Source organism: Perna viridis, chromosome 3 (genome assembly GCF_037379345.1).
Source record: "Perna viridis isolate PV_CMFRI_1.1 ecotype Kerala chromosome 3, ASM3737934v1, whole genome shotgun sequence".
NCBI classification, from domain to species: domain Eukaryota; kingdom Metazoa; phylum Mollusca; class Bivalvia; order Mytilida; family Mytilidae; genus Perna; species Perna viridis.
Genome location: NC_142447.1, coordinates 22296087 through 22323666, shown reverse-complemented (window position 1 = coordinate 22323666; position 27580 = coordinate 22296087). Strand labels below are relative to the sequence as shown.

Sequence of the window (27580 nt, the reverse complement as noted above, 5' to 3'; positions counted from 1 at the left end):
AAGTATTTTGGTCACAGTACCTTGACAACTACATTTTCCTAGTTGCAATGTGCATAATTTGTTGACTGTTCGATTTCCAGCTCCTTAAGTTAAATCCTGCCCAATTTAATAGTTCTCTCGATTCCTTGAAGAATTATACAAATTCCTCGTTATCAATGCTTGTCAAAATAATGCTCGTTTTTTTACAACACATTCGATAAAATGGAAGTTCATGTTTCGTGTTTAAAAAACTTACAATTTTTACTAATTCATATATATCTGATGTCAAAATGAAATACAATTGCCCTAAACAAAAACTATTTTTATATTTTATAGGGGATTTTAAATGTCAAAATTTCGATTTAAAAAAAATAAAACTTTGGATGTCCCTAATACGCTTCTGTAATCATAAAAAATTAAATTAGGTTTCTTTTTATTCTTTAATCTAAATATTACCAAACAATTCCTTCTTGTTAATTAGCAGTTAATCGACCACTTCCTGTATATATATTGGCTGAGTGTGACACGCTCGGGTATTAAGTAATGACATTACACGGATAATACCGATTTGACTATTTTGTAAACACATTGATTAATTTTATTTCTAAGTGGCTATGATATGAAAATCACAAATACTTTACAAGATTATTGTGTTTAGTAAAAAGAAAAAAATACTTGTATTGAGCATGATTTTACAAGTACAATGAACATTTAATTATTGAAATAAAAATACAATTGCCCTTGTGTCATTCACCTATTTGTATATTCTGAAGATTCTAAAAAAAAATAATACAAGATTTCAAAATAAAACACTTTAAAAGAAATCCATTTTCAAAGTGCATTTTGATTAATAACTTGATATGCAAAGATTTTCGGGAATTACCTGTAAATTAATTTTAATTAAAAAGTCTGAGTCGTAAAATGAAAAGTTAAGATTTAATGTCAACGGTTATGAAAAATTAAGAAAACATTTTATATTTCTATATGTTTCTTAAAGTTACATGTTCTTTAGAATGACGGTGTCGAATTTTAAATATTTTCATGTATTATTACTCTTCTTATTATCTATGCAAATAAAGCACGTTGTTCGTCGATCGATAATTGTTGCCATGTCAACGAAATGTCAGTTTACTTCATACAATGCTCAAAACACAGGGACACACCTTTTGATAAAACATTAAACACATTGATTGGTCAAGGATATTACAGAGGCGTTCATCAAATTCACATAAGAAATTGACACACTCGAAGCATTTCTATAGTTATTGGTTTAAAATACTTTCTTTTTTAGAATTATTACGTAAGAAACTCGTCATTAAAATGAGTAGTTTGTAAGTACTAGATTTTCTTGAACATTTTAATTTACAATATGTATGCTACTGTTATTATATAATAACAAACTAATCATAGTCAAAATTGTTGAACTAAGTGAAGAAAAAAAAACCGGAAGAAATAAGTTGTTCAATCATCTGTGGTGCGCTAAATCTAAAAGAACTAACTGCATATTCAACTTAAGAGGGAGAATTTTCACCCATCACTATATCTGGCTAACATGTGCTCAGATAATACGCGGTTAAATCCGTTGACATTTGAAAACTCATGAACTACGCGGTTCAATAATTCTGGATCATATATTATCTTCCAACGATGCTTCCTGCTTTCAAATTTTGTTGAAATGACACGATACTGAAAATTGGTTATTTATAGACCGTAAGTTACAGTCCCACTTGTTTGCTTCAAATCCGTTCTTTCACTAAGAAAATACAACTGCGTTAAATAGATTGTCAGTAAAATAAGGAGTTCGCAAATATTCGATTTTCTTGAACATCGTAATTTACAATTTGTAACAAACTGATGACAGGTCAGGTGTACAATATTATTACATGATACATGCAGCAACTGGAAATGATAAAATTAAGGCTTTATGAATTTCTTTAAAAATTATATCCGATTAATCCAAATTTACATTTCGATGATACTAAATAATGATAGACTTAAGTACGATGTGGGCCATAAGAAATAGAAAAAAACAAAACAAAACAAAACCAAAACCAAAAAAAGAACCATGAGTTTAAAGCATTTAATACATACAGAAACCTAATTATATTAATTCCTAAGTAAACACCTGGTGGTGTCACAATTTCGGCTTGAGGCCAATTATACATGAAAGAAAATTGATTCTCAAGGTCAAGATAATGATTGACACATTGTTCTTTTCTTTTATTTGTCAACCGTTTGAACATTGCCGAAAATAGATTAAATCCAATCAACGGGTTACCACGCATACACCAGATACCGTGGGCATGGACACTATACTGTCCACCTGACACGGTGGGCACATGTACGTGTGTCCACCGTAGGCATTAAGGGTAGGCAAAGCGTGGACAACTTGATTTGTCCACCGTGGGCGAGTGGCATCATCAAAATAATCGTTAGCTGTAGTGTAGGTCCTCTCAGATACTCTCTATTTCAGAAAACCCAAATGTTAGGGAATGCCCACTAATAATTGGTTTTTAACAAGCAAGTTTCAAACAAGCATGCGCTTGTTTGGAAATTAGAAATTATTAATTTGAAGAAGAAAGGGCAGAAACTATTTGAAAATGCAAAATGGCTGCAAATTCTTGTTTATCGTTTGTGGTTGATTGATCTCTGGTCTTGTGACACCAATAGAAATGATTCCAAGGATATAGCATAAAAGTATTGTGCAGGTTCCACTTACTTCATCTACATTGTATAAAATAGTCCAGTGTGCTACATAGAAAGGTCAGTGTCGAACCCTGTCATGTTTTTAATGAAATAATAAATGATTTATGCATACCATAATAAAAGGTTGTTCGAGTATTCTCAGAGTGAAGTGTGTTAGGGACTTTAGAGCCATTGGAAAGCTTGACAAAAAGATGGATATAATAAGATATATTTAGAAGCAAACCAAAAGCCACTTAAAGGATTATTTCTGGTGTACCAGAGGACATTTAGGTATTACTTTGTGGTTTGGAGATGAGCGGAAAACTGAATCAGACTTCGTCTCCAATACACTTTTATAGTCCGAATTTCCTCTGACCCTGCAACCCTCCTCTTTGGTATTTGGATATTGATATGTTGGGTTGGGATCAGAATGATGTGCCATACAAAAAATTGGAGATTCAGCGGTACCGCAGAGTATTGCCCTTAACGCGCTTCTTACGACTTTCATGTTGAAATTGTGTAGGTGGTGCATACCTAGTTCAATTCGGATTCATTTTCCTTTATGATATTGGAAGTTTTATCGGCTATTTATCATAAAATCTCGGTAAAAAGAAGTTTGAAAGCCTTAACCCAGGGTCAGCAGCCATTTACATTCAATTTCCAACTTTGCGTGACGCAAGCGAGGTTTGGTTGTATGTTAATGAGATTCCGTCATACACAGATGGTCACATGAAATCAACAAACACTGCCATCTTCGTGTGTCTAAACAAGCATGTGTACTGCAACAACATGGAGTCTTCAAGTCTGAATTGGGACACTGGTAGATTTGGAATCAGGTGGTAAGTAAAAGATATCGTTGTATATTTAATGGACACAAATTTCAATGTGACTTTTAACCGAAGTTTTAGTACATAGTGTCAATCATATTTATTGTTGTAAAAACTAGGTTATCATCAATCAGGAGGTGTTAATAATGGATTAAAAACATAATGGACATAAAAGACAATTTAAATGATTTCTAATTGCATTAAAATAAACAAGCACCTAGGTCAACAATGACTTCTGACGACATGCCAAACATCACCTTATGATGCGGCTTGGGGTTCGGCTTGGTGTATTTTTTGTCCCTATTTAAATTCTTCCGACTACAAATGATTATCAATGTAAATTTAATTTTCTTGGATGAGCTGAACAGTTTTTAGTGAGCTTGGGTTACTAGGCATAAATATCAACCAAAAATTAAGTCATCATTCATTCAGTACAATGTCTAATGAAATTCAACTACCCTAAGGTGCCCCATACTATCCACACTTCATAGGAATATATTGAGGTCAATGAAACGTATAATACACAACTATCAGTGTACAATGGTGATTGAACAGAGATATTAAAACGCACAGACCATTTCAAAAGCCCAGAAACTGCAAACATTGATGAATATTACACTGAATCCTGGCTGAAATATGAAATATGGGATTTTCTTTCATAGAAAAGTCAGGAAATTACTTGACTATTTATAGATGAGAAACACGTGGTTTTACTTATAAATACACACGACGTAAAGAAGGTCAACAAACAAGATAAACACAATATATATTATTATTTATTGATAAAAGAACAATACAATGTGAAGGTCTATAACAATTAAATACCAGATCAGAAATGTTGAACAGTGATATCCCTGGTTGATCCACAGTATCGTCGTCTTACCTGAACTCACACTTCTGGTAAAATCGTAATTTCGGTTATAAGAATAGCCCGGTTATTTGCATAATTTTTACTGGCAAATAGGCTATGCAATTAAGCGGAATCTACTGTATAAGTTTCACTTAATTTTTCATTATTTTTATCCCTTGTCCCCTGCTTTTTGTAATTCAGGTCCCCTGCTTTTTGTAATTCAGTTCCCACAATTTTATTCCCAAAAAATTGAAAAATTGAACCAAATTATGCGACATGTAAAATTTTGGCTCAGGTCTTTATATTGTTCATTCCATTAGCGCACTACACCAGCTTATTTACATCCCCACTGGACATATACATCTTATCAAGCAGGGGCGGATCCAAGGACTGGCGTATCGGGTGCAGAAACTAAGAGCCATAAGATTTCTTCATATGAAATTTATGAAGGCATAACACAAAATGAATTGGATGGCATATGTTATTGTCATAGAGTTAAAAATAATCTTGATTTTTTTTTTCAGCGTAACTATAAACAAATGAATTAGGAATGGGAAAAAAAGTGAGGGTGTCTTGTCAAAAATGCAATACATCCATGTATTGGAAATGTTTTGTGAAATCAATGAATGATTCAAGTCCATAAACAGTTTTGTTTAATTGTGTACATTTAGCATGATCACTAGAAATGACAACTTTTCAATTAACTGATTTTTGCTTCAGGTATTAAAGAAGGTTGTGCTACCATTCTCATGGCATCACCAGAATATGTGATTAAAAAGCATTAGAGAGGCATGCTGTCAGAAACATATTCTGAAAAAAAAATTAAAAAAAAATGTTTAGTTGCATATAATGAGGCACATTGCACATCAGAATTGTATGTTGTATATAGTGACAAAAAGAAATGTATGCAGTACAGTTAGAAATCTATATGAATGTCTTGTAGATGTACATAAAATGGCAATTACAACATGTAACATTACTAGCAAATTAGTATATATTTTAATAAAAGCAAACCCACGGTGTACTGGTACCTGCCTTCCATTGTGTATTAACTTATGTTTTACATGAAAAAGGGCATTTTTTGGTAAGGGTTACTGTTTGAGTTGGCACACATTATATATCAAGTTTTTTTTACATTACACAATAAAAATCATATTTAATTGTACAGGTGATTAGATTTTAGAGAGGACCATAGAAAAGTTGGAATTATTCAAAGTATAATAGATTTCACAATCCTCACTCTAACTGCAACTTCAGCCAAAGACATAAGACATGTTTCCCCAATTACTAAACAAGGCATTTTTTTTCAAAATGAAATATTGATTTCAATTGCTTCTGAATTAAAACTAAATATTTGTGCTTGTGCGACATAAATTTCTTATCCGACATCAAATCCCTGCCCCCTAAATCCTACAAGAATATTGTCACTGGAAGATGTAACTAAGTTTACTAGTGCACAAACATTGTTTAATTATGATGCATGCACATAGTAATAGAGACAAGTGCAAAATTTTGTCTAAACATGTAGGTACTTAAGTAAATTCCAAATAAATTTTAATTAACTAATGTGCATGTCATAACTTTCGCCATAACATACATAGGTGAAGAAAACTCCTCAGCAATTAAACAAATTGAAAGAAAATGTGAAACCCTACAATACAAGAATGTGTCCGAGTTAAAATAAAAAGCTTTGCCAAATGCAGCATGATACAACCACAGAAAATTAAACTCTGCAAGTGCGGACACAACATTAGTTATTGACACACTTAACATAGAGACTTACAGTTCATTATGGACACAACAAATCATTTGGACACATTATTGCACATTTTGAAATTCAATATAAGTATAAAGGTCTGCTTTAGAGTGCATTTATGGATCACTTTGTACTTCATTATCTCAAAAAATAGGGTTAATTTGGTAGGCATACTTCTTAAAGCTCTTGTATTTAGGCTTGGATTTCAAATGGCATTCATTGGAAAAAAGTTTCAAAATTGCACCTATTAACTCAAAAACCATATGAAATTTCTGAATTCTGATTGAAACATGTAGGCATGGACTTTCATAAGGAATGTTATAAAAAAAAACTTGAAACCAGAAATAAACAAGTATTTTTTCCCTTTTATTTCTTGAAGCAAGGGGAAAAATGCTTGTTTAGGGCCCCTTATTCTTACTTGGCTGAAGTCACAACCCAAACAATCAATCCAAGTCTGTTTATTGTGGTATAGAATATTGTGAAACAATATCATAGGCATTGCATACAGCAGAAAATGTATATGATTGCCCTCTGCCCACCCACCTCCCCCCATCCCCCACACACACCTCCCAATGCATTTCCAATAAATATTTGAATAACCTGCTAAAAAATTGAGTTTAAACAATAAAATTAGGGTATTCTAAGGATGGGATGCCACATGCAATATTTTACACATCTAAAAAATTCACAGTTCAACCAAAAGTACTGCAGCAGGATCACCAAACAATTGTAAAAAGGATCCAACCAGGTGTTATCATAATATGTTGTTCCAGTACACACGCTTGTTTAGACACACGAAAAAGGTGGTGTTTGTTGATCTCACATGACCATCTGTGTATGACGGAATCTCATTTGCATACGACCAAACCTCGCTTGCGTCACGCAAAGTTGGAAATCGAAAGTAAATAGCTGCTGACCCTGGGTTCAGGCTTTCAAACTTTTTTTTACCGAGATCTGATTACAAATTGCCGATAAAACTTACATCAGCATAAATGAATCCCGAAACAAACTAGGTATGCAACACCTACACGATTTCAACATGAAAGTTGTAAGAAGCGTGTGAAGGGCAATACTCTGCGGTACTGCTGAATCTCCAACTTTTTGTATGGCACATCATTCTGACCCCAACCCGACATATCAATATCCAAATAAAAATGAGGAGGGTTGCAGGGTCAGAGGAAATTCGGACTAACACTTTTAATGCCTTATGGCATGTATAGCCTATGGGTCGATCTGACTGCTTTACTTTAGCCTTTAGCTTTACTTGTCAAATTATATTGTACGATTCAATGCCTGTATTGGCTGTAAAACTTTTCTTTATACCTGTTCAAGTTGTTGTAAAACTTCTGCTGCTGTTAACTCTATTTCTTCACCGCTGTCATCGTTAAAATCAGTGATGTCCTCTGCCATGTTCTTAAATATTTTTATTATTGATATTTTAATGGATTTCCCGCCATATTTTGTTACACTGGGTTCAGTCGAAAGGAACTCAGTTACCGGAAAAGAAATCTGTTTCCGCATGCGCATTCGATCATATATTCCCATATCCACACGTGCGGGACAAGGGCAAGGAGAAGTCAGAAGAAAATGTACAAATCAGCACAGACAGTTTGCTTCTTTAAAAAAAGTTGCACCTATTTACAGATGAAACAGTTATCAACGCTTAGGAGTGTGGTAAGATTCCGAACTAAAATGCTGTCAGCCTCTGCGTTGTTACACAATCACCAAGGTCTGACCATGCCGAGCACTTCACGAATAGATCTATTACAAAACGAATTATTTTCTTTGTATTCTTTGTTAAGTTTGCATAGTGCTTTCTTATGTTTTGGTGCTGATAATATTCACACAGGTTATCTTTTATGCATGAAATTATGTGTTTGTGGAACTGTACTTAAGAATTCTCTAGAAAACAAATCTGATGCAACATGCAAATTTTACATAACAATATTTCATGTGAGATCTGGTGTGATTAAAACATGTATTTAGGTTGTTATTTTACACATTCTTTTATTATTATTCCTTTTATAGTCATAATTGCAAGTACTGACACCTTGTGCATTGTTTTGAATAATGTTATGAAAGATTTCCTTCATTACTTAGTGTATCCTGACCTTCAGCTTTTAAGGGCTTTCTAGTTAGTTTATGGAAGGGGGTTTTCTATTACTAACCCAATTCTAATTTTGATACTCATTCTTTTGACAATCAGATCTTATTTATTTGGCTGCAAACAGTTTACCTTCTTACTATAGTATCGTACTGGTGATGATTTCCTCTCTGGCATCCATTGACAATTTGGTTTCTAGACAATACAATGTAACTTGAGAAAAAGTGTATGGATCTTAAAGAAATTATACCATATGGTGCCATACTGTAAAAGAAAGGCTAAGATTGATTTTGAAGGTTGTTACTTGAACCATTTAGTAATAAGGGCTTAGGAACGAGCATTTTTATTCGTCTACACAATAATTTGACTACATACATGTATGTAAGTGAATTGATCTCTTTGAAATTTTAGTTACCACAAAGTGCCATCAGCAAAAGGTGAACTTGCATTGATTTTTAGGGGTTGTTAGCTGCTTAGGAATTAGGGCCCAAAAAGGATCAGAAACAAGTATTTTCATTTATAACCTTCTCGGTTGCATCAAGCTGTCCACAACAATGCATTTTGTTTAAGTTGCATCTGTTTAGTACTTGTGTACTTTGAAGGTGCTAAAAATGACTTTCCATTTCATTGATAGATATTTTGCTGATATGGTTAATGAATAGTAAATTATAATCACCTGCATCACATTCAGTAAAGGAAAATGAAAATGTAATCCCTGTTCAACTATGTTTCTCCATCACGCTTAGGGTAACCTGTTATTTTTAACTCTAAATATTGAACCAATATTATCTTTAAACATAGTGTACATGTATTCATTGAATATGTCCACCTGATAAGGAAAAATCGATAGAATATTTTTCTAAATCTTCAGCATGTTGAACTAATTATATATATACTTTGTTGCAGGGAGTTGGTTTATTAAGAAATCCAAATTCACGTAAATATGCGTAAGTATATTAAATGTCTTTCTGACTTGTATGCTGGTAGGATGTTATCGAGGAAAGTGGTAACCGTTAAAGTAAGCATGTACATGGCTAAAAATTAGAAAATACAAGCTGGTAGCCCAAACCATTTTTTTTTTGCAAGTATATGTATGTACATTCTACATCTGTCCTTGATTTTCTCCACATCATAGAGCAAGGCCATTGTAGTAAAAATTGGATGATGGAAATGCCAAAAATCTGTTTTTTTTTTTTGGTTTTTTGTTTTTTTTTGACACCATAAAAAAATTTCGGTCAGTCACATTACTGGAAACACAAAATTTTTTTTTACTGTGTTTACTTCTGATTTTGCCAATTTCCATTTTGTTTGTTGACCTTGTGAAATCATCCCTGTATTACTGTCCACAACTTTTTACTTCAGTGTACTTTGTTAGGCTTAACCTTGAACAGGGTATTCCTTAATATACTTTCAGAACTGACAAGGTTAAAGGTCATGTCATTGGAATTGATTTGGGTACTACAAATTCCTGTGTTGCTATTATGGAAGGAAAAACAGCTAAAGTTTTGGAAAACTCTGAAGGTGCCAGAACAACACCTTCTGTTGTAGCATTTTCTAAGGATGGAGAAAGAATAACTGGAATGCCAGCTAAGCGTCAAGCTGTCACTAATGCTGAAAATACACTGTCTGCCACAAAAAGATTAATCGGTCGCAGATTTGATGACTCTGAAGTGCAGAAAGATATGTAAGTGTCATTATTGTTTGAATGGGTGGTATATTTTCCATTCAACCAACTGAATTTTGTTACAGTTATCACGGCTGCCAATGGCCAGATTGATTTCAAATTTGGTGTGTGGCTTTATATAATGGGGGCAAATGTTGTTTGTAAAATTGGTTGTTGTCTGATACCAACTTTTTGTTTCGTTGGACTTTCCAATTTTTAGCTCACCTGGCCGAAGGTGACTTGCCATCTTTTGGCATCTGTCGTCATCATCCATTGTTAAAAAACTTTAAAAACTCTTCTCCTCTGATACTACTTGACCAATTGGAACCGAACTTGGTATGAATGTTCTTTAGGGTATCCTGCATAGAGCTGATGTGGGGATTTTTGATCAGTCGAAAAACATGGTCGCCGTTACTAAAATTAGGACATAGTGGTCAGACAGTAGTATTTTGCACATATCTTCAAAACAGTTAGGTCTTACCCAAATTCTTTTAATTGCTGAAATGATCCTTATTATAAGGCCTATGAAAGTCTCCCGGAAGTTGTCAGGTGATTCCTTGTAAGAGTTACTGCCCCTGAAAGGGGAAAAGTAAGGTTTTTTTTACAGTTTTCAACAAACATCTTGAAAAACTATGATATATAGAAAGAAACTTTCAATTGGTACTTAAGATAAGTACTTCGAAGGGGGAAACAATTCACCGTATGTACCGAAATGGCAGTATTTTTTTGGGATGATTCGGTTCATGGTACATCGTGGCCGCCTATGTAACTAACCAAATATACATTGCTATTTTAAATAAATTTATTAATATTAGTGTTATAGCTAGCATTATTTTAATGATCCAGAGAAAAAAATAAAATATTTCTGAAATGTTTTATTTCAAATGGAATGATGGATCAACTCCTTACTTTTTATTTCCTGTTATGCATAATCGGCTTTGTTTTGTAAAACATGGCGGTGCCCATGAAGGACACATGTCTCTTAAAATGTATTGTGATACGTACCATCGAACATATCCAATATCGCAATATGTGTCCTTTGAGAAAAAAATGTATGGTTACACCCCAAGTTCTACCAAAGTCTTGAGTCAAAATTGTTGGACAACTCCTAGTTAAATTTATTGCCCTTGAAAGGCAAAATTTAACCAGGTGGACAATTCAGGCTCCTGGGAGCCTCTTGCTCATTTTATGGAATGATAGAGAAAATTTTCATGGCAAAAATCTTGGTTCCCAATGGATGGATTGGTTTCAAATTTGGTGTGTAGCTAAATATTTATTGGGTATATGTTGTGTGCTTTTGGCGCTGTCTGATACCAACTTCTTACTACATTGAAGCATAACAATGTATACAGTACAACCAAGGTTTTTTTGTTGTTGCAAGTAATGTTTGGCATAATATTTACTATAAAAAAATTTGGGAATTTATTGGATGGAATTCTTTATAATAATTTCATGAATGTTGTCCAGAATGAAATGGGTATATTATGATAGGCTTGTCAGCCTGACAGCTTTTAAGTTGATACTTTTGACTTTAACTTTCAATGTCAATTTACATTGCAGGAAAAATGTTTCATACAAAATTGTGAAAGCTTCCAATGGTGATGCTTGGTTGGAAGCTCAGGGAAAAATGTACTCTCCAAGTCAGATTGGTGCCTTTGTTTTAACAAAAATGAAAGAAACTGCAGGTAAGTTGATAAAACCTCAAAATATGAAAATTATGATGCTAATTACATTGAATTAATGACATTTTTTTATCACTGTTTGCAGAGAAAGCCTTCTGTGGACAGCAGACAACATCTTCACATAACCTTACATAAGTGGAACAAAGGGTCCATGTTTTATTGTATTAAAAAAAGTGTAAAGAGTATAATTGAGGCAAACGTTTTAATATTATTTTATTGCAGACAATAATACTGTAATCAGTGTAAGAAACTGAATTTTTTGTCAATGTAGACCCATCATAATTTTACATAGACAGCATTGTACATTTTAAAGCAACTTGAGCCAATTTCATCATAGACCGGCTTGATTTTACATAGACTTGGTCCGTAGGTCTACTGCTAATTTCTTCCACTGCTGTAATATCCCTTTCACTTAAAGAATGTATGATATAAATTTAATATTTGAGTATATAAAGTAACTAGAGTGTCTCTTCTCCTAGAAAACTATGTTGGTCAACCAGTTAAGAATGCCGTTGTCACTGTTCCTGCATATTTCAATGATTCACAAAGACAGGTAAGTGATTTTATTGGGTTTTTTGATAGGACAGAAAAAAATGTCAGAAATTTTCTTTGCTAAATTTTTCCACACCTGTCTTAGGCTATATGAAAATATGTGTGGTTCGAGACACCTGTTTGAGTAAAATAGTGTCAGTGGAAGGGAATTTTATTTTTTCATTTTAGTTTTTTTAAACAACTTGTGAAGTTGGTTTTAAATATCACTAAGTCCTTACAATCATCACAAGCAGGAATGAACAGCAACATGCTGTTAATTTAGGCTTTCAGTTGTCTCATGGCTGCAGTTGCAAGCAGCCATTATTGTATGCAATTGTAAATACCAAATCCAGTCCGGAGAAGTAAAAAAAATCGGCCACATTAAAAATAATCAAAATGATGATGGTCAACAATGATACAACTACTATATATAATATGGAATATTGACACAGTAAAGAGGAAATGTGTTTGAATGTTAAAGTCTAGTCGAGCAAAGTACCAAATCCTTTAATCCATTTATGTTTACAAGTAATTTTAAAAGAAATTTTAATAAGACATGGTCACTTAATTATTATCTATATTATGATTCAGGCAACAAAAGATGCTGGACAGATTTCTGGTTTGAATGTTCTCCGTGTAATTAATGAACCTACAGCTGCAGCCCTAGCCTATGGAATGGACAAGTCTGATGATAAGCTGTAAGCTGATTATCAAGATTGAAAATTTATTTCAGTCATGATTCTATTGGACTTCATTTTTTAAAATGTGCAAAGTTTTTTTGATTCAACGTCTTGAATTTACCCAAAATTTTAAAAACTTCAGTTGTTGTATGGGTTGTTAGATAATTTTAGTCATTAAGTTAATAATTTGTGTCACAAGTGTTCTCCCTATGAAATATAGATACCATTCTTTCAGATTGCATCCTAGTAAAAATATAGCATCAGGGCAGTGTGATGTTATGTAGCCCAGGGGAGGTCACTAAATTTTGAAACATGAACAAAATAAAGAAAGTTCCTGCTAAATATTCCATTAAAATATAGTGAAGTGATACAAGGACTTAGTATTATAATTTCACCATTAAATAACTTCAAAACTAATTCATTCAAAATTGTTTTTGTTTTTCAGGATAGCAGTATATGATTTGGGTGGTGGTACTTTTGATATTTCTATTCTGGAGATCCAGAAGGGTGTATTTGAAGTACGATCTACTAATGGTGATACATTCTTAGGAGGAGAAGATTTTGATAACGTCCTTGTAAAACATCTTGTCAATGAATTTAAAAGAGATGTAAGCATTTTTTAAAGTTAATAAAATAATGTCAGAGTCCAGAGTTTGAAAGTAGCAGGGTCCCACTTGCCAATGGCCATTAAAATTTGTTTATGGTTACTAAAAATTTCAACTGTGATTGTAAAGAACTATACATATTTGCTACCAAAATATGAGCTGTGGGCAACCAAGCCAAACCTGAAGATTTACTACTATGATGGAAGGTGAAAATCCAGATGTGACAAAATGTCATTTTTTATTTGCACATCTGTAGAAATAACACTAATGTGACTTTAACAGTATTATATCATGATATGTAGCAGATCTTCAGCCAAAAATCGTCACCTGTATCAGATTGGACACAGTGGAATCCCCTACTAAACTGTGAAGTTCAGATAGTGTTCACAGTAGATGTCGTCATTCTTGTAGTAGTAAATTCATGTGTTGGGCATGTACTTTAAGAAGAACAGATAAATAATAATTGTTTTAAAAAGATTGAATGCTAATCTCATAGTGAGAATTATTTTCTTTCAAAGAATTTATTTTGTGTAAAATACACATTTTAGTAATTTCTCTTACAGCAAGGAATTGACATAACTAAAGACTCGATGGCGTTACAAAGATTACGTGAAGCTGCTGAAAAAGCTAAAATAGAATTATCTTCTTCATTACAGGTATTGCTTTCAATTAACTTTGAGATTTTATATATGCAGAATATTTATAATTAGTTACCTAAATATTAATTCTGAATTCTCTCGATCAGTTTTTAAGTCCAAAGCGAGTCAAATTCCTGTCTGTTTTCTACCAACTTTCAGGGCCAAAGCTTTGGTAAATTAATGAAATACTCCTCTTTTGATAATGGTGTCATTTCCTTATCAGGTTGTTTGTATTTCAACATACTAGTGAATAATAAAAGGAAGTTTATTATATTAAAAATTTATAAAATATGGATTTCTGTTGATAAAAATCAAAAAAGGTGACCCAATTATCTGACTATGGTAATTTGTTCCAAGATGAACAGGCCTGTGTTTCATAAAAATATTCATATTGAGAATTTTCTTTAATTTTCAATTCTAAGCTTTCAAATTTGTCATCAAATTTTAAGTTGAGAAAAGAAGTTTTTTATGAAACTCGGCTATGATACCCATTGTAAATTACATGTATAATAAAAGATACATTACAATTACTTGCAATGCTAAACAAAACATTGCTGCAGATGATTTAATGACTTCCTGCTATTGCCATTTCAGACTGAAATAAATTTGCCATATCTTACCATGGATGCTAGTGGACCAAAACATATGAATCTAAAACTCTCCAGATCTCAGTTTGAATCTATTGTTGGTGATTTGATTAAAAGAACTATTGGACCTTGTCAAAAGGCTTTACAAGATGCTGATACAAAGAAATCTGATGTTCAAGAAGTTATACTTGTTGGTGGTATGACAAGAATGCCTAAGGTATGTACGTTTGTCCAACAAGTTCAAAACTTTAATTTTATGTAAGGCAAAAAAATAAATGCACATATGTCTATGGTTACAATGTTTTTTTAAGACTAGGATGCATATTTTTGTATCCATTTTATTGACAACATTAGCTATTAAATCCAGAAGAACTCAACTTTCAAATGTCAGACACAATTATTTTGAATTGGAAATGCTTTGTTTTTATCATTTTTGAATGCTTTTGTGCACTATAAATAAAGATTCCTCAGACATTTCTTATATTTTGTCTATTACTTATCACTGGATAAAATGCATTATGATAGTGAGTAAATGTTTGGTCATGTAGTAGAAAAAAAACCACTTTTTGACATGAGAACGAACATGTATTTCATGAAGGTACATCTATAATTTTGCAATCTTACAATTACTTTATCGTGATCAAGGCATTCATCCATATTGTATGTATATTTTCTCCAGGTATAATCAAGGCATTCATTCATATTGTATGTAAATTTTCTATAGGTACAATCAATGCATTCATCCATATTGTATGTAAATTTTCTTCAGGTACAATCTACAGTACAAGAACTTTTTGGTAGAGCCCCAAGTAAATCAGTAAATCCAGATGAAGCTGTTGCTATTGGAGCTGCCATCCAGGTAAGTTTGTTTTGAAATGTCTGCAGTACATGTATTTTTCCATATATAGACAGGGATGATTTTTTTCCTCTTTTCAACAGAATTCTGCTAATTGAAATCTGGATTTTACCTTTACGATTCTTTTTTTAACTGTTTATTTCCGATTTTACGAACTTCTGGTTTGTTTGATATCCTTGTTAATTCATCCCTGTCCTCAGGTAAGATTGAGATTTAGTTTGTAAGAGTATTAGTAAACAAATAAAGATAAAAAACAAATCTAATTTATATCATTGCATTTCCATTTGACTTTTTGGAAGCAGATCTGTTTGGATTTATAGCAGACTAAATGTTAAATCCTTTTTCTAATTTAATGATAATATTTTTTCATGTATATCTTAGGGAGGTGTATTGGCTGGAGATGTAACAGATGTTCTATTGTTAGATGTTACTCCATTATCACTTGGTATTGAAACACTTGGAGGTGTATTTACTAAACTTATCAACAGAAATACCACTATTCCAACTAAAAAATCCCAGGTAAGGTTGTGATAAATAAAGATTTGTATTATATTTATCTACTTGTATTTCACCGTTACAGAGACTGTGTTGTGATGGTTTTTGCCAAGTAGAACATTAAAAAAGCTTCTGAGAAGTGGCGAAGTAAAACTTGTGGTTTTGCCATGGTTATAGTAGCTAACATTTCATTTAAGAACATCAGTAGTCTTGTAGCTAGCTCACTGTGGAAATAGTGGGTTTTGATCTCCGACTATATACTACAAAAGATTTTTTATTGGTAGTTACTTATTTTCTTTATCACACACACTAATTTTTTCATTGCTTCTCCGCTAAGAATGTGGCTTATAATATATGGAGTGGATTGCTTAGCTCAGGAGTATGAGTAATTTGTTCTAGGTAGGATGACATGTCTTCCTGTTTTCTGTTGCTTAGGCTGAAAAAATAGTCTAGTTTCCTGCTACCAGCAAGAAAAAAAGAAGGTAGATTTAGAATTGTTTTATTTTTAAACACTTTTCACATTGAGTTAATGGGGTAACAATCTAGACCTTAACAGTGCTTGAGTCAAAATGGCCATAAATGTTAAGGTTAGGCACACAAAACTCTGGTAGGTAAGGTAGCAGGAAACAGGCATTTTATATTTGTTTGGCTTTATGTGAGCTAGCATATTAAAGGTCAAGCAACAAACAGTGACTGTTTGATTCACCAAAGTTTCTCATCCTGAAATGCATAGACTCTCTGCCAAAGGACACAAAATTACAATCAGTATACAGCTAGAGTATTCTGAGTAAAATATTTCATTGCCAATTAACCACATAATGAATCATATCTAACAGAATAACAAATGTCAATTTTTGCACATGTAACATTCTATGTTTTAATTTTACCTTGTTTTGCAGGTATTTTCAACTGCTGCTGATGGTCAAACACAAGTTGACATTAAAGTACATCAAGGTGAAAGAGAAATGGCCCTTGATAACAAACTTTTAGGACAATTCCAACTGGTAGGTATTTTGAAACTTTCTTACATAAATTGAAGACACTGGGTCACTTTATTGCTGAAAGCTAGTGACTAGGAAAAACTTGTGAAGTTCTGTGAAGGAAATTAGATTCTCGCCTGTAGCCTCTATCACACATTTTGTAAAATTGCATGGAAATTGCACTTGTTTTAAAAGAAGAAATATCAAAGATGTCAACCAGAAGACTAATTATATAAATACATATGAATCGTACTATTCTGATTTTAAGTTCTGCCTTTAGTAGATGTGTCTTATTGTTGAATATGATAATTTGTCTAGACCATATAGTAATATTGATATCACATCTCAAAGCTAAATTTTACTATCAGGGCTTTCATTATCTTTTCAGTGAACAGGCTTTTTCAAGAAAATAAACCATCCACACCTTCAAAATGTATCAAATGGGGAATGGGGCCCATTGTGATTTTGAACCATCCATTTCCACTTTTTGAACTGTCTACATTTTGACAGTAGCCAGTTCTTAATGAAACCTCTGACAATGATAAAATTTTTTTTATAAATTTACAGGTTGGAATTCCACCAGCACCAAGAGGTGTTCCCCAGATAGAAGTTACTTTTGATATTGATGCTAATGGTATTGTTAATGTTTCCGCGAGAGACAAGGGTACAGGAAAAGAACAACAAAGTAAGTGTTACATGTTAAGATGGAACCTGTGCTGGAATCTTAATATGCATATGTTGAAAAATAATTAAGGAATGAAAGTTATAATTTTTCGGTCTATGAAGGAGGAATATCAATCACCGGCATCGAGGTTATTTCAAATAGATTGAAAAAGTATAACAGTCATTCCTTATAATTTAATTTTAGTATTAAGATACGTGTAAATCATTAAAATAAGGTGATGACATCATTGTTACATTACAAAATATGGTCTATGAGATGATGGACAAAACTCTTTATCCAATATGAATGTGTGCTATTTCTGTAACTAAAGTATTCAACAATATTTTGTGTCTCCTTTCTTTTTGAAGAATGTTTCGAAATTACAACTCAAATATAAAGCATTTTTTGATTATTTCACCTATAAGATAAGTTTTAACTCCATTGATAAATTATATTTGCAAAATCTCTCTTAAATTTGTGTACTTGCAAGTTGGCTAAACATTGTTGCAATGACCATCCATACATTACTGGTTTTTCATTTCAGTTGTAATTCAGTCATCTGGTGGCTTGTCCAAGGATGAGATTGAAAACATGGTGAAGAATGCTGAAAGATATGCAGCAGAAGATGCTAAGAGGAAGGTAGGGATAACCCCAATAAAAGTTCTCTTTTAAAACAGTCACTGAGACACAGTCCTGGATGAAGAGTAATATAGTTGTCATAAATTATTTGATAACATTTGTGCTGTCAGACATGCTGTGATGTGTATAATTTTTCGTCACCAGAATGGCATTTTGTTAATTGCCTTGTTGACACACACTCTGAGCGTGTTTGTATAAATAATTTTGGGCTTCTTTAAAAACATTACCTTATGTTCATTAGGTCAAGAAGGTTAAATCTACATGCTTACATAATTGATTCAGTGAAATTTACATTTATTTTGAAGTTTAATTTCTAGTATAGTGTTGAGATAAGCATACATATGATCTGTACTTTCAGGAACTTGTTGAAGCTGTTAACTCTGCTGAAAGCATTATTCACGACACAGAATCAAAGATGAATGAATTCAAAGATCAGTTACCTCAAGATGAAGTAAGTATTGAGTGATAGTTATGTATTGCCCAGATGAATTCAATGTATTCAAGTATTGCCCATATGCATGACAATGTAGTTAAGAATGTAGTTTATTGTTTGATAAGTTAAACATGCAATGATGGTTATAATTTTTCGTCAACAGAAAGAGCATACATATATGCCTTGTTGAAGTCTTATCTGAGCATGTTTAAGCATGTTTTACTTCAACTACATGTATTATGTTTACTTGTAAGGCCTAAATTTCCATCTGGTGCTAATAAATCCTTATCAAGGTCTGAATCTGCTGTTTATTTTAAAGTTACCATAATTCTGGTGTATAAAAATTGAACATGTTGTAAGAAGGTATACATGTTCTTATGAAAGCGAATATTTTTAAGAATTGTAGTGTATTTTTCTGCCTTTTTCCATATTTAAGTTTTAATTATCTATTGTCTTTTTAGTGTGAGAAACTGAGGGAACAAATTACTAAAGTTAGAGAAGTATTAGGAAACAAAGAGAATGAAACTCCAGATAGTATAAAAACAGCCACATCAGAACTACAACAGTCTTCACTTAAATTATTCGAGATGGCATACAAAAAGGTAGGATATTAGTTCATTGATGAATGGAAGTTACAGTGTGTATTGGGTTAGAAAGATATGCTAGTGTGCACTTGCATTTTATATCTGTTGTTATAAAACCAACATTCATCATTACAAAATATTATTAAGGTTATTTATGTAATAAAGAATTCAATATTGTTCGCAAAAATTATATCCCAAAAAATAAGATACAGATGTTGAACAATATTTTGCGAAACAGGAGTGTACCTAGAGAGGATAGTGATGAAGTTAATTATTTGTTCCTTGCTTTCAATTTTAATCAAACTTGCTAGCTTTGAGTTAACTGCAATTCTTATGTCTTAAAATTTTATACTTGTAGATGTCAGCAGAGAGAGAAGGATCATCTTCATCTTCTTCTTCATCAGATTCATCGACAGACTCCTCATCAAATTCTAGTTCAGATAGTACAACAGACCAAGAACAGAAGAAAGAAGAGAAACAATAACCATTTTGTGATAGAAACATAAAGTCAGTTTATGTGTGATTTGTTCAACTTTTTACATTAACAATGCAATTTATTTATGAGGTACTTGAAACCACTTGTTCCTAACTTTAGTTATTTGGGTTTCAGTGGGTTGCATTGTTATGTTTAAGTTTTTGTAGGAATATAGGTGCTATCAAGTTAAAGACAGTTAAATGGGTTTAAATGAGCAGTGAAAATATCTAGAAGTATTGAGTATAATTTAAGTTTCAAAAAAGAGATTTAGGTCATTAACTGTGGCCATTAAAAATTTAATATCATGTAATGTGACAGGAAAGTCACTTGTCAAATTTACAAGCTTACAAACTTGGATCATGTCAAATTTGAACCCATGCTTGAAGTCTTCTAATTCTTGATGTTGTTTCGTGTTACAATTTGATCTATATTTCAAGCCTTGATGATTGTAATCAAAAGACCATTGATAATGATTATCTATTAAATATACTTCTATATTATATGTAGTATAGTTGTCAGTGTATAATGTTACATGGTACCTATATTTTTATGTTTGTGTGAAAGTGATATTTATGAACAATAGCTGTCTTAGGAACAGTTCATGTTAATAGTGTATAAATTTTAATAGTAGTGCACATTCATCAAGATTTTACGTTGGTAATGATATAATGCATGGGGTATTAAGATGTTATATGGTTATAAAACTGAAGTTGATTCTTCATGGAGCAATAAAAGTAAGAAAGAAGTTGATTTGCTGCTTTTGGCAACCTACCTTATATTTTTTTTTTACAATATTTTTTACACTGTTCATACTGAAAGTATCTAAAAAAGTGATCAAGTTAAAATCAAATCTGGGAATGGTTATGCTTTCATTAAAACATAAACTCTTGTTAATAATGGGGTTATTGTTTTATGGTTACAAATTCATTAGGTGTGTATGAAATAAACATGCCTGTTAACAAGGCATTTTTTGTTTTTGATATGTGCTTGTCACAACTGAAAATAGTTTCTGTTTTTCATTTGTTGAAGTTATTTTAACAGCATTAGTTATAATAAGCACTAATATCCTCCTTTTATGTATATTTGTGCTTTAATTTCTATTATTCATCACATGCAACCTGTAATTTCTTAATCATCTTATTCATCTCATTTCATTATGTTGTAAATAATGTTTTAATAATAATTGTACATTCAGAGTTCAATAAATAAATGTCATGTGATTAACTTTTCTTTCTTAATTTTTAGACTTCTCTTGAACCTGAAAAAAATGCCACAATACTTGGCTAAAATTTTATATTATAACAGCTGTTGTGAATTTATATTGAAGTCTTACAGAAAAATCAAGTCAAGAATAAAAAAATGACCACTGCTAATGCTTGCACTGAAACCACATTTCTAGAAGTGTTTCTTAGGTAATTCCATGTCTTCTTCCATACTTAAGTTATGAGAATATATGTGCCAGTAACAGTTTATCAATTACTGTAAAATATTAATTTTCACAGTTGCCCCAAGGATGTGAAAGTCAGTACCCGCAAATATATATTTACCTTACCATGTCCTTTGACCGTTATAATCATGGTTTCCACAGTTTTGAATAGAAACTTAGTTTTGTATAAGGGTTGTATCATTCATTGCAATCGAGTACGAATTTACACTTAGTCTATTATAAAAACATATACAGTAAAAGCATATAGGTCATAATTTCTAAATTCATGATTTTGTTTATATCATCAGGGATGATTTTATGAGGTCTACAAACAAAGCCGAAATGGCAAAATCGGAAGAAAATATACAGTAAAAAAAGAATCGTAACAGTAAAACCCGGATTTGAAATAAAAGAATTCCATTAAAAAGCAAAAAAAAAATCATCCCTAATATAATGAGTTGTATCAGTGGCCATAGAGTACCTGGCACATCAAAGAATAGAAATCAATACTGTGTAAACCTTCTATTCACAAAAAGAACACAATGTAAGTGTCAAACACACTACAGGTAATCACCAATAAAAGATTACCATTAAATACACTGAGAACTGTCAATAAAAACTTAATTAGTAAACAAGCAATTAAAGTGTCATAAGTTAATCCCTACAATTAGCTATGGCATGGGCAATTAAGTGAGTTCTGTTTAGATTTATGTAAGAACACATCGTTAAATTAAAATGGCCACAGGAAACTATATATGTGGACTTGACTATTTGTTAATGTCGTAGTAACGGCCATAATGAATTTTTTTAAATATTGAGGATAAAATAACTGATCAAAAGAAGAATCCAATACTACCAGCACTATTAAAAAACTTAATTTCTTCAACCTTAAAAACCGTGAAAATTAATACCAGTGAACATGTTGACTTTTCAAAATCCACGAAAATTAATACATGTACAGTAGGTAGTTTCCATTGCACAACGATGAAGTGGGAATTTTAGACAGCCACATTGAAAATGAATGATCGATGAGGCAATTTATGAACCCATTAATTTATGCAAGGCTTCAATAACTTGTAGAGAGTCATGTCACCTGCATGAATCTTGAAGATTTAATGCCCAATAAACTGACATGATATGGCTGTACAGATATGTATTGTATACATCCCACACAGCCAAATCAAGGGTTCTGCTGTAGATGCAATTTACATCATGACTAAATTTACTTGTATTTATGGACAATATTAAAAATGAAAATATTTGATTATTGGTACTTCATCTTCCAATAAAACGCTTCGTTGAGCACAGCATGATATGACTGCAGTGGTCAGCCCTGAACAGTTGGGGGCAAGTGTGGACATGTTTGTTTTTTTGACACACTTCAGCATAAGGACTTGCAATTTATTATGGACACATCAAATGGTATGGACACTATATTGCACAAAACTTAAAATTCAATGAAAAATTTCTGAATCAGACCAAAAATAAAATAGTTGATTTTTTAGTTGTGGCTCCTTTGACCCCTTATAACTAAAAAACCACAAAAGATACCTGAAATCTCATTGAAAAATGCAGGCAGGGATGTTTAATGAGGAATGGAATAGAAAAATTTTGGAAATTGGACCAAAAACAAAAAAGTAAATTTTTTTCATGTGCAGCCCTATTGACCACTTATAACTCAGAAACTGTATGAGATACTGTAAAAGAATTAATTTTTGCAGTGGACAGAAAAGTGCAGAAAAAAATAAGGGCAATTTTTATTTTTAATACTATACAACGCTTATCATATTTTGAAACCGTGAAAATTGATACCTGGGAGTATGTTCACTTGACAGAAAATAACCAACCACGAAAATTAATATGTTTAACATTGCATGTATCTGAAATCTGCTTGAAACATGCAGGCAGGGATTTTAAAGAGGAATCCAATAAAAAAGAATTTTTGAAATTGGACCAAAAATGAAGAAGTTAATTTTTTCGGGTGTGGCCCATCTAACCCCTTATAATTTGAAAACAGTAAGAGATATCTGAAATCTGATTGGAAAATGTCAGCAGGGATTTTAATGAGACGTCCAATAAAAAAATAAATGTCAAAATCTGACCAAAAAGTAGATTTTTTTTTGGTGTGGCCCCTTGGACCCCTTATTATTCAAAAACCACATCTGACTGAAAAATGCAGGCAATAATTTTTATGAGAAATCCAATAAAAAAAGAATTATACAGTTTCCGATTCAGACACAGTGGCTTGTTACAATTGACTCTATAGTTCATATACATTAATAGGGCCCCAATATCTATATATAGCTATTGCCAGTTGTTCAGTGATTCCTGGTAACCAGTTGTTTTGATTGAGAACATTCAGGTCATCAAAGAGTACTCATATCAAGGGAACCAAGCGGAAGTCATCTGATTTTAGAGCATATCGCATTGGTGCCATTTCAGATGTTGAAAGTAAGCCAAAATCAGTGGCATAGAATATTTGACGATTAGCGCCTTTGAAGACTTCAGTCTTTGATTTTCCAACTGTTAAGCAGTTATAACTAAACCTTTTGTTCAGAAAATATATATTTTAATGCTAGTAAAAAATTGATGAAGCACTCAACACACAGTCAAATTCTCCAATATAACAACCATACAGGGACTTTTCCTGTCATTAAATGATTTCTTCAGTGTCAGTATAGCATCAGTATGTGTGGATTCACGCAAGTCTGTGTTGTCTATAGCAAGAACTATCATTCCAGGCTGAAACAAGAAAAAGTCTCTGTAATAAAGGAAGGTCATTCTGATTTACAAAATGGAAATTAAAAGAAATAATGACCATAAAATTAAGATTGAATGTTTTCTAGATGGTTCATGATATCAAGAACAGTTCTTGTAAGGAACAGAATTTTAATACAGGTGGTCAGACATGCATGGTCTTGGAATTGGATGATACTTGTAAACATTGACAATTACCATGATGTAACTACTTAGAAGACTTTATATGTAGAAAAAATCAGGACCCTTGCTATGGCAAATAGTCTTGGTGATTTTGTCCCAAAATTCATGAAAAAATATTCACTACTTTTATCCATTTTCTGTCATTTATTATGTTTGTTTGTTTGTTGGGGTTTAACGTCCGAGCAGCAATATTTCAGCTATATTCAGATGATGAAAATGAAATTGATGATAAAATGAACATGAAATGATGATGAAATGAAAAAGGGATGGGACACAAGGACAATGGGGTCAACAAATTTTGATTGCCACTGGAAATAGGGAGAGGTGGGTAGGGTCGGGCAATTTAGCCTCCTGTGGCGGAGCCCTATGGATCCTACTCAGGGAGAATACCACAGTAGGGTTCTTTAACGTGCGAGGAACGTGGCATCTTTCCCAACACAGTGCACCACTATGGTTTGCGGTCAGGTTTTCCGTATTATAGCCTGATAACCCCAGCATGTAACACGCCAGGGGTACCCCAATCGACCACCTGTGGCACACACCCCAGTTGCTCTGTGGGCAAAGCGCCCTAGCCCCCGGCTAGGGTTCTGAGCACTATTTAGTCGCCTTTTACGACAAGCTTAGTGCTGCTGTTGCTCTATTCTTTTGAATTATACACAAAATGATATGATAGGCAAAATACAGACATGACTATAGCAATATATTATCATTACAAATAAGCTTAGTGCTGCTGTTGCTCTATTCTTTTGAATTATACACAAAATGATATGATAGGCAAAATACAGACATGACTATAGCAATATATTATCATTACAAATTCATATACAGAAACAAATTTTGATATTTCATATGTTTATACCAAGAATTTAATGTAACCCCTACTTTTCATGTTTTCAATTAAATGTTTTTTAAAGACTTAAAGCTAAAAAGGCACCAATATATTTTTTTCTTACTTACAAAATTTAGCAAAAACAAATTGCTCATGAAAATAATATAGTTTACAGTATTTATAGAAAAGGAGAAAAGTAGGGTCCCACACAAATCTATAAGTTGTTTATAATTCATAGCTATCTGAATTAAGATGAACCTACATTACCAGGGTAGTGGGTTGGATGAAAAATCGCTATAGAGGAAAAGTGTTTCTCATTGCCCATCATCTGTGAGACTTCAAGTTGAGACTTCAAGTTGAGCTTGTTGTCTGTCTTAAGATAAAAACAGCTAAAATGTAAGTACCTGGTACTTTTCTTCATGGGTACCAATTTTGTGGTTAAGGGAATAAAAGTTATTTTGTAGATTACTGAATTATTGAATTTGACAACTCAATCACATACATCAATGGAGATTTTTGTTTTTTTAATTGGAACCAAAATGCGTGGTTTGCCAACCTAACAAAAACTCTAAAAAAAAATCTGGTACAATGTATCCCACAAACAAAATGATACTTTCACAGTATTTTTTTAAAACTATATTTACTTGAATGGAAGACTCATCAGCAGCAGCACCTCCTGGCAATATTTCATCTACTTTAATCTGTGGCTGTCTTTTACACTCTACTCCACCAGATATACACAGCCCTATTGAAGGAAGCTTATATCATTATAAAACACATGTACTGGTAAATGTTATTGTGTACAATGAGTAAAACATCATAAATAAGTGGCACATGAAAACTAATCCCACTAGCGTAAATCCTAGATATTTGAATTTATCATAAGCGATGATGGTGTTCTGGTGTCAAAGTTGTTCTTTCCATTGATTATTGATGAACTTCCTTGGATAATTAACTGGACAATTGATGAGGAGATTTCAACTTTCTATCATTCCACAGGTATCTTAATATATTTTTGAAAGTTTTAGAAAAATCTTTTTGTCAATAGACCACCTCACTTTTAAAGGTAGTTCATCAGGTGACTGTCAAAGACAAAATCAATCCCCTGAATGTCATCACTGTATGTGCTATACTTTTCTGAAAGTATTTCAATTGTGAAAATGGTAAGCTGTTTAGAATTTAGTGTATTTGTTATTAATAAGATTAGGCTTACCAAGTGTTTCTTTTTGTTTTGGAATGTGTGAAATAATTATGTCATCTCCATATTTCTCTCTGAATGCCTTATCTTCACTGAAATAAGAGAAAGAAATTGTTGTAACATTTTGACTCATTTATGATATCTAACTTTATTAATATTTCTTAAATAAAAACATCTTAATCATGAGTATGGTGCACACATTTTAATCACAAATAATATAATTCAACTAAGATCCTCAGACTAACTTATGTACCTTAGTCAAGACTAACATGTTGACATGTTTATGACAATATTTTCTTAGCTTTGAAATTACTGTACTAGACTGTCATAATAAATTACAGTTTTAGTACAATTTTCATATTCTGTTCATGATAGTAAAATGTGGTATTTCTATGACCAGATTAAATTATTCTGGCATTATACCAAGTTATTGTATAAATGTCAGAGAAGGTCCATCCTATAGTATAATCAAAGTAATGGGCAACTTTTAATGTAAGCTGAATATTTTGGAGAAAGTAATGGGTAACTTTTAATGTAAGCTAAATATTTTGGAGAAAGTAATGGGTAACTTTTAATGTAAGCTAAATATTTTGTAGAAAGTAATGGGCAACTTTTAATGTAAGCTGAATATTTTGGAGAAAGTAATGGGCAACTTTTAATGTAAGCTGAATATTTTGGAGAAAGTAATGGGCAACTTTTAATGTAAGCTGAATATTTTGCCATTTAGTTGAATTTAATTCAGTTATCTTGAATTGAACTGTATAAGAATAGTAACTTTGGTTGACAGCTAATTGTCAAATTTACTGGACATTTTTCAGCTTAGACTGAATGGTTTCAAGAACTCCATTTTATTGATTAATTGCAAATGAATGTCTAAAATAAATGCCCAATATGGATACATGTTACATGTAAATATACTAACAGAAGTTATATAAATTAATACAGTATACATAATTAGTTATACCAATTTCTCATTTTCTATGGTTTAAATGATACAGTTATACCATATATTAGTTTCTGAACAAAATGTTAATCTAATTTAAAAAATTGGTCAATTAAATTTACCAATTCAGAACAACTTTTTGACAAACCACAAAAAATTGGTACACACAAATGAAAGTGCTTTGACAGTAATATAAAATGTGGTACAGGTACTACAAGCTACATGTAAGTTCAAGTGAAAAGAAAAAGTACCTCACCAACACCAAGGACTACTCTATAATTAACTATACTAAATTTAATGGCATTTCTCATTGCAAAATTAAAAGAATGAGGAAGCCCCATACCTTTTTAGCTTACTATGTAAATTTAGAAATGCGACACAAGCTCTACTTTACTCTCTGTGCATTTCAAAGGGCAAAATTTACTTCCAAGATGGAAGGTCCTGGACTTTTCTAAGTTTCAAAACAGTGGTTCACTCGGGGAAAACCCAAAATCCTCAATAAAGTGCCAATGGTGGGTTAGAGGGTCCAGA

General features: G+C 32.3%; 3 protein-coding genes across 9 annotated transcripts in view; 1 reads left to right on the top strand and 2 right to left on the bottom strand.

Moving 5' to 3' along the window:
• LOC148621455 (DNA replication complex GINS protein SLD5-like) overlaps positions 1-7594 on the bottom strand; it is a 62160-nt gene extending 54566 nt beyond the window's left edge. Inside the window, exon 1 of the mRNA XM_088575877.1 lies at positions 7421-7594. Coding sequence (XP_088432003.1) covers positions 7421-7507 — 87 coding nt within the window. The 5' untranslated portion in view covers positions 7508-7594. The remainder of the gene's footprint in view (positions 1-7420) is intronic.
• A 14-nt stretch (positions 7595-7608) lies between these two features.
• On the top strand, positions 7609-20933 carry LOC148621454 (stress-70 protein, mitochondrial-like). The gene is made up of 17 exons (XM_088575874.1): positions 7609-7771; positions 9108-9148; positions 9616-9885; positions 11425-11549; positions 12026-12099; positions 12669-12775; positions 13203-13365; positions 13926-14018; positions 14595-14804; positions 15357-15446; positions 15825-15962; positions 16838-16942; positions 17486-17603; positions 18127-18221; positions 18580-18672; positions 19116-19256; positions 19597-20933. Exons 1-17 carry the CDS (start codon positions 7685-7687, stop codon positions 19720-19722), a joined length of 2076 nt encoding a protein of 691 aa, XP_088432000.1. The 5' UTR covers positions 7609-7684; the 3' UTR covers positions 19723-20933.
• LOC148621453 (uncharacterized) overlaps positions 20374-27580 on the bottom strand; it is a 23378-nt gene continuing 16171 nt past the window's right edge. For all 7 annotated transcript variants that reach the window (XM_088575866.1, XM_088575871.1, XM_088575869.1 and 4 more), the window contains exons 15-17: positions 26122-26198; positions 25553-25653; positions 20374-23881 (exon numbers count right to left, since the gene is read on the bottom strand). In XM_088575866.1, the coding sequence (XP_088431992.1) occupies positions 23738-23881; positions 25553-25653; positions 26122-26198 (322 nt within the window). In that variant the 3' untranslated portion in view covers positions 20374-23737. The remainder of the gene's footprint in view (positions 23882-25552; positions 25654-26121; positions 26199-27580) is intronic.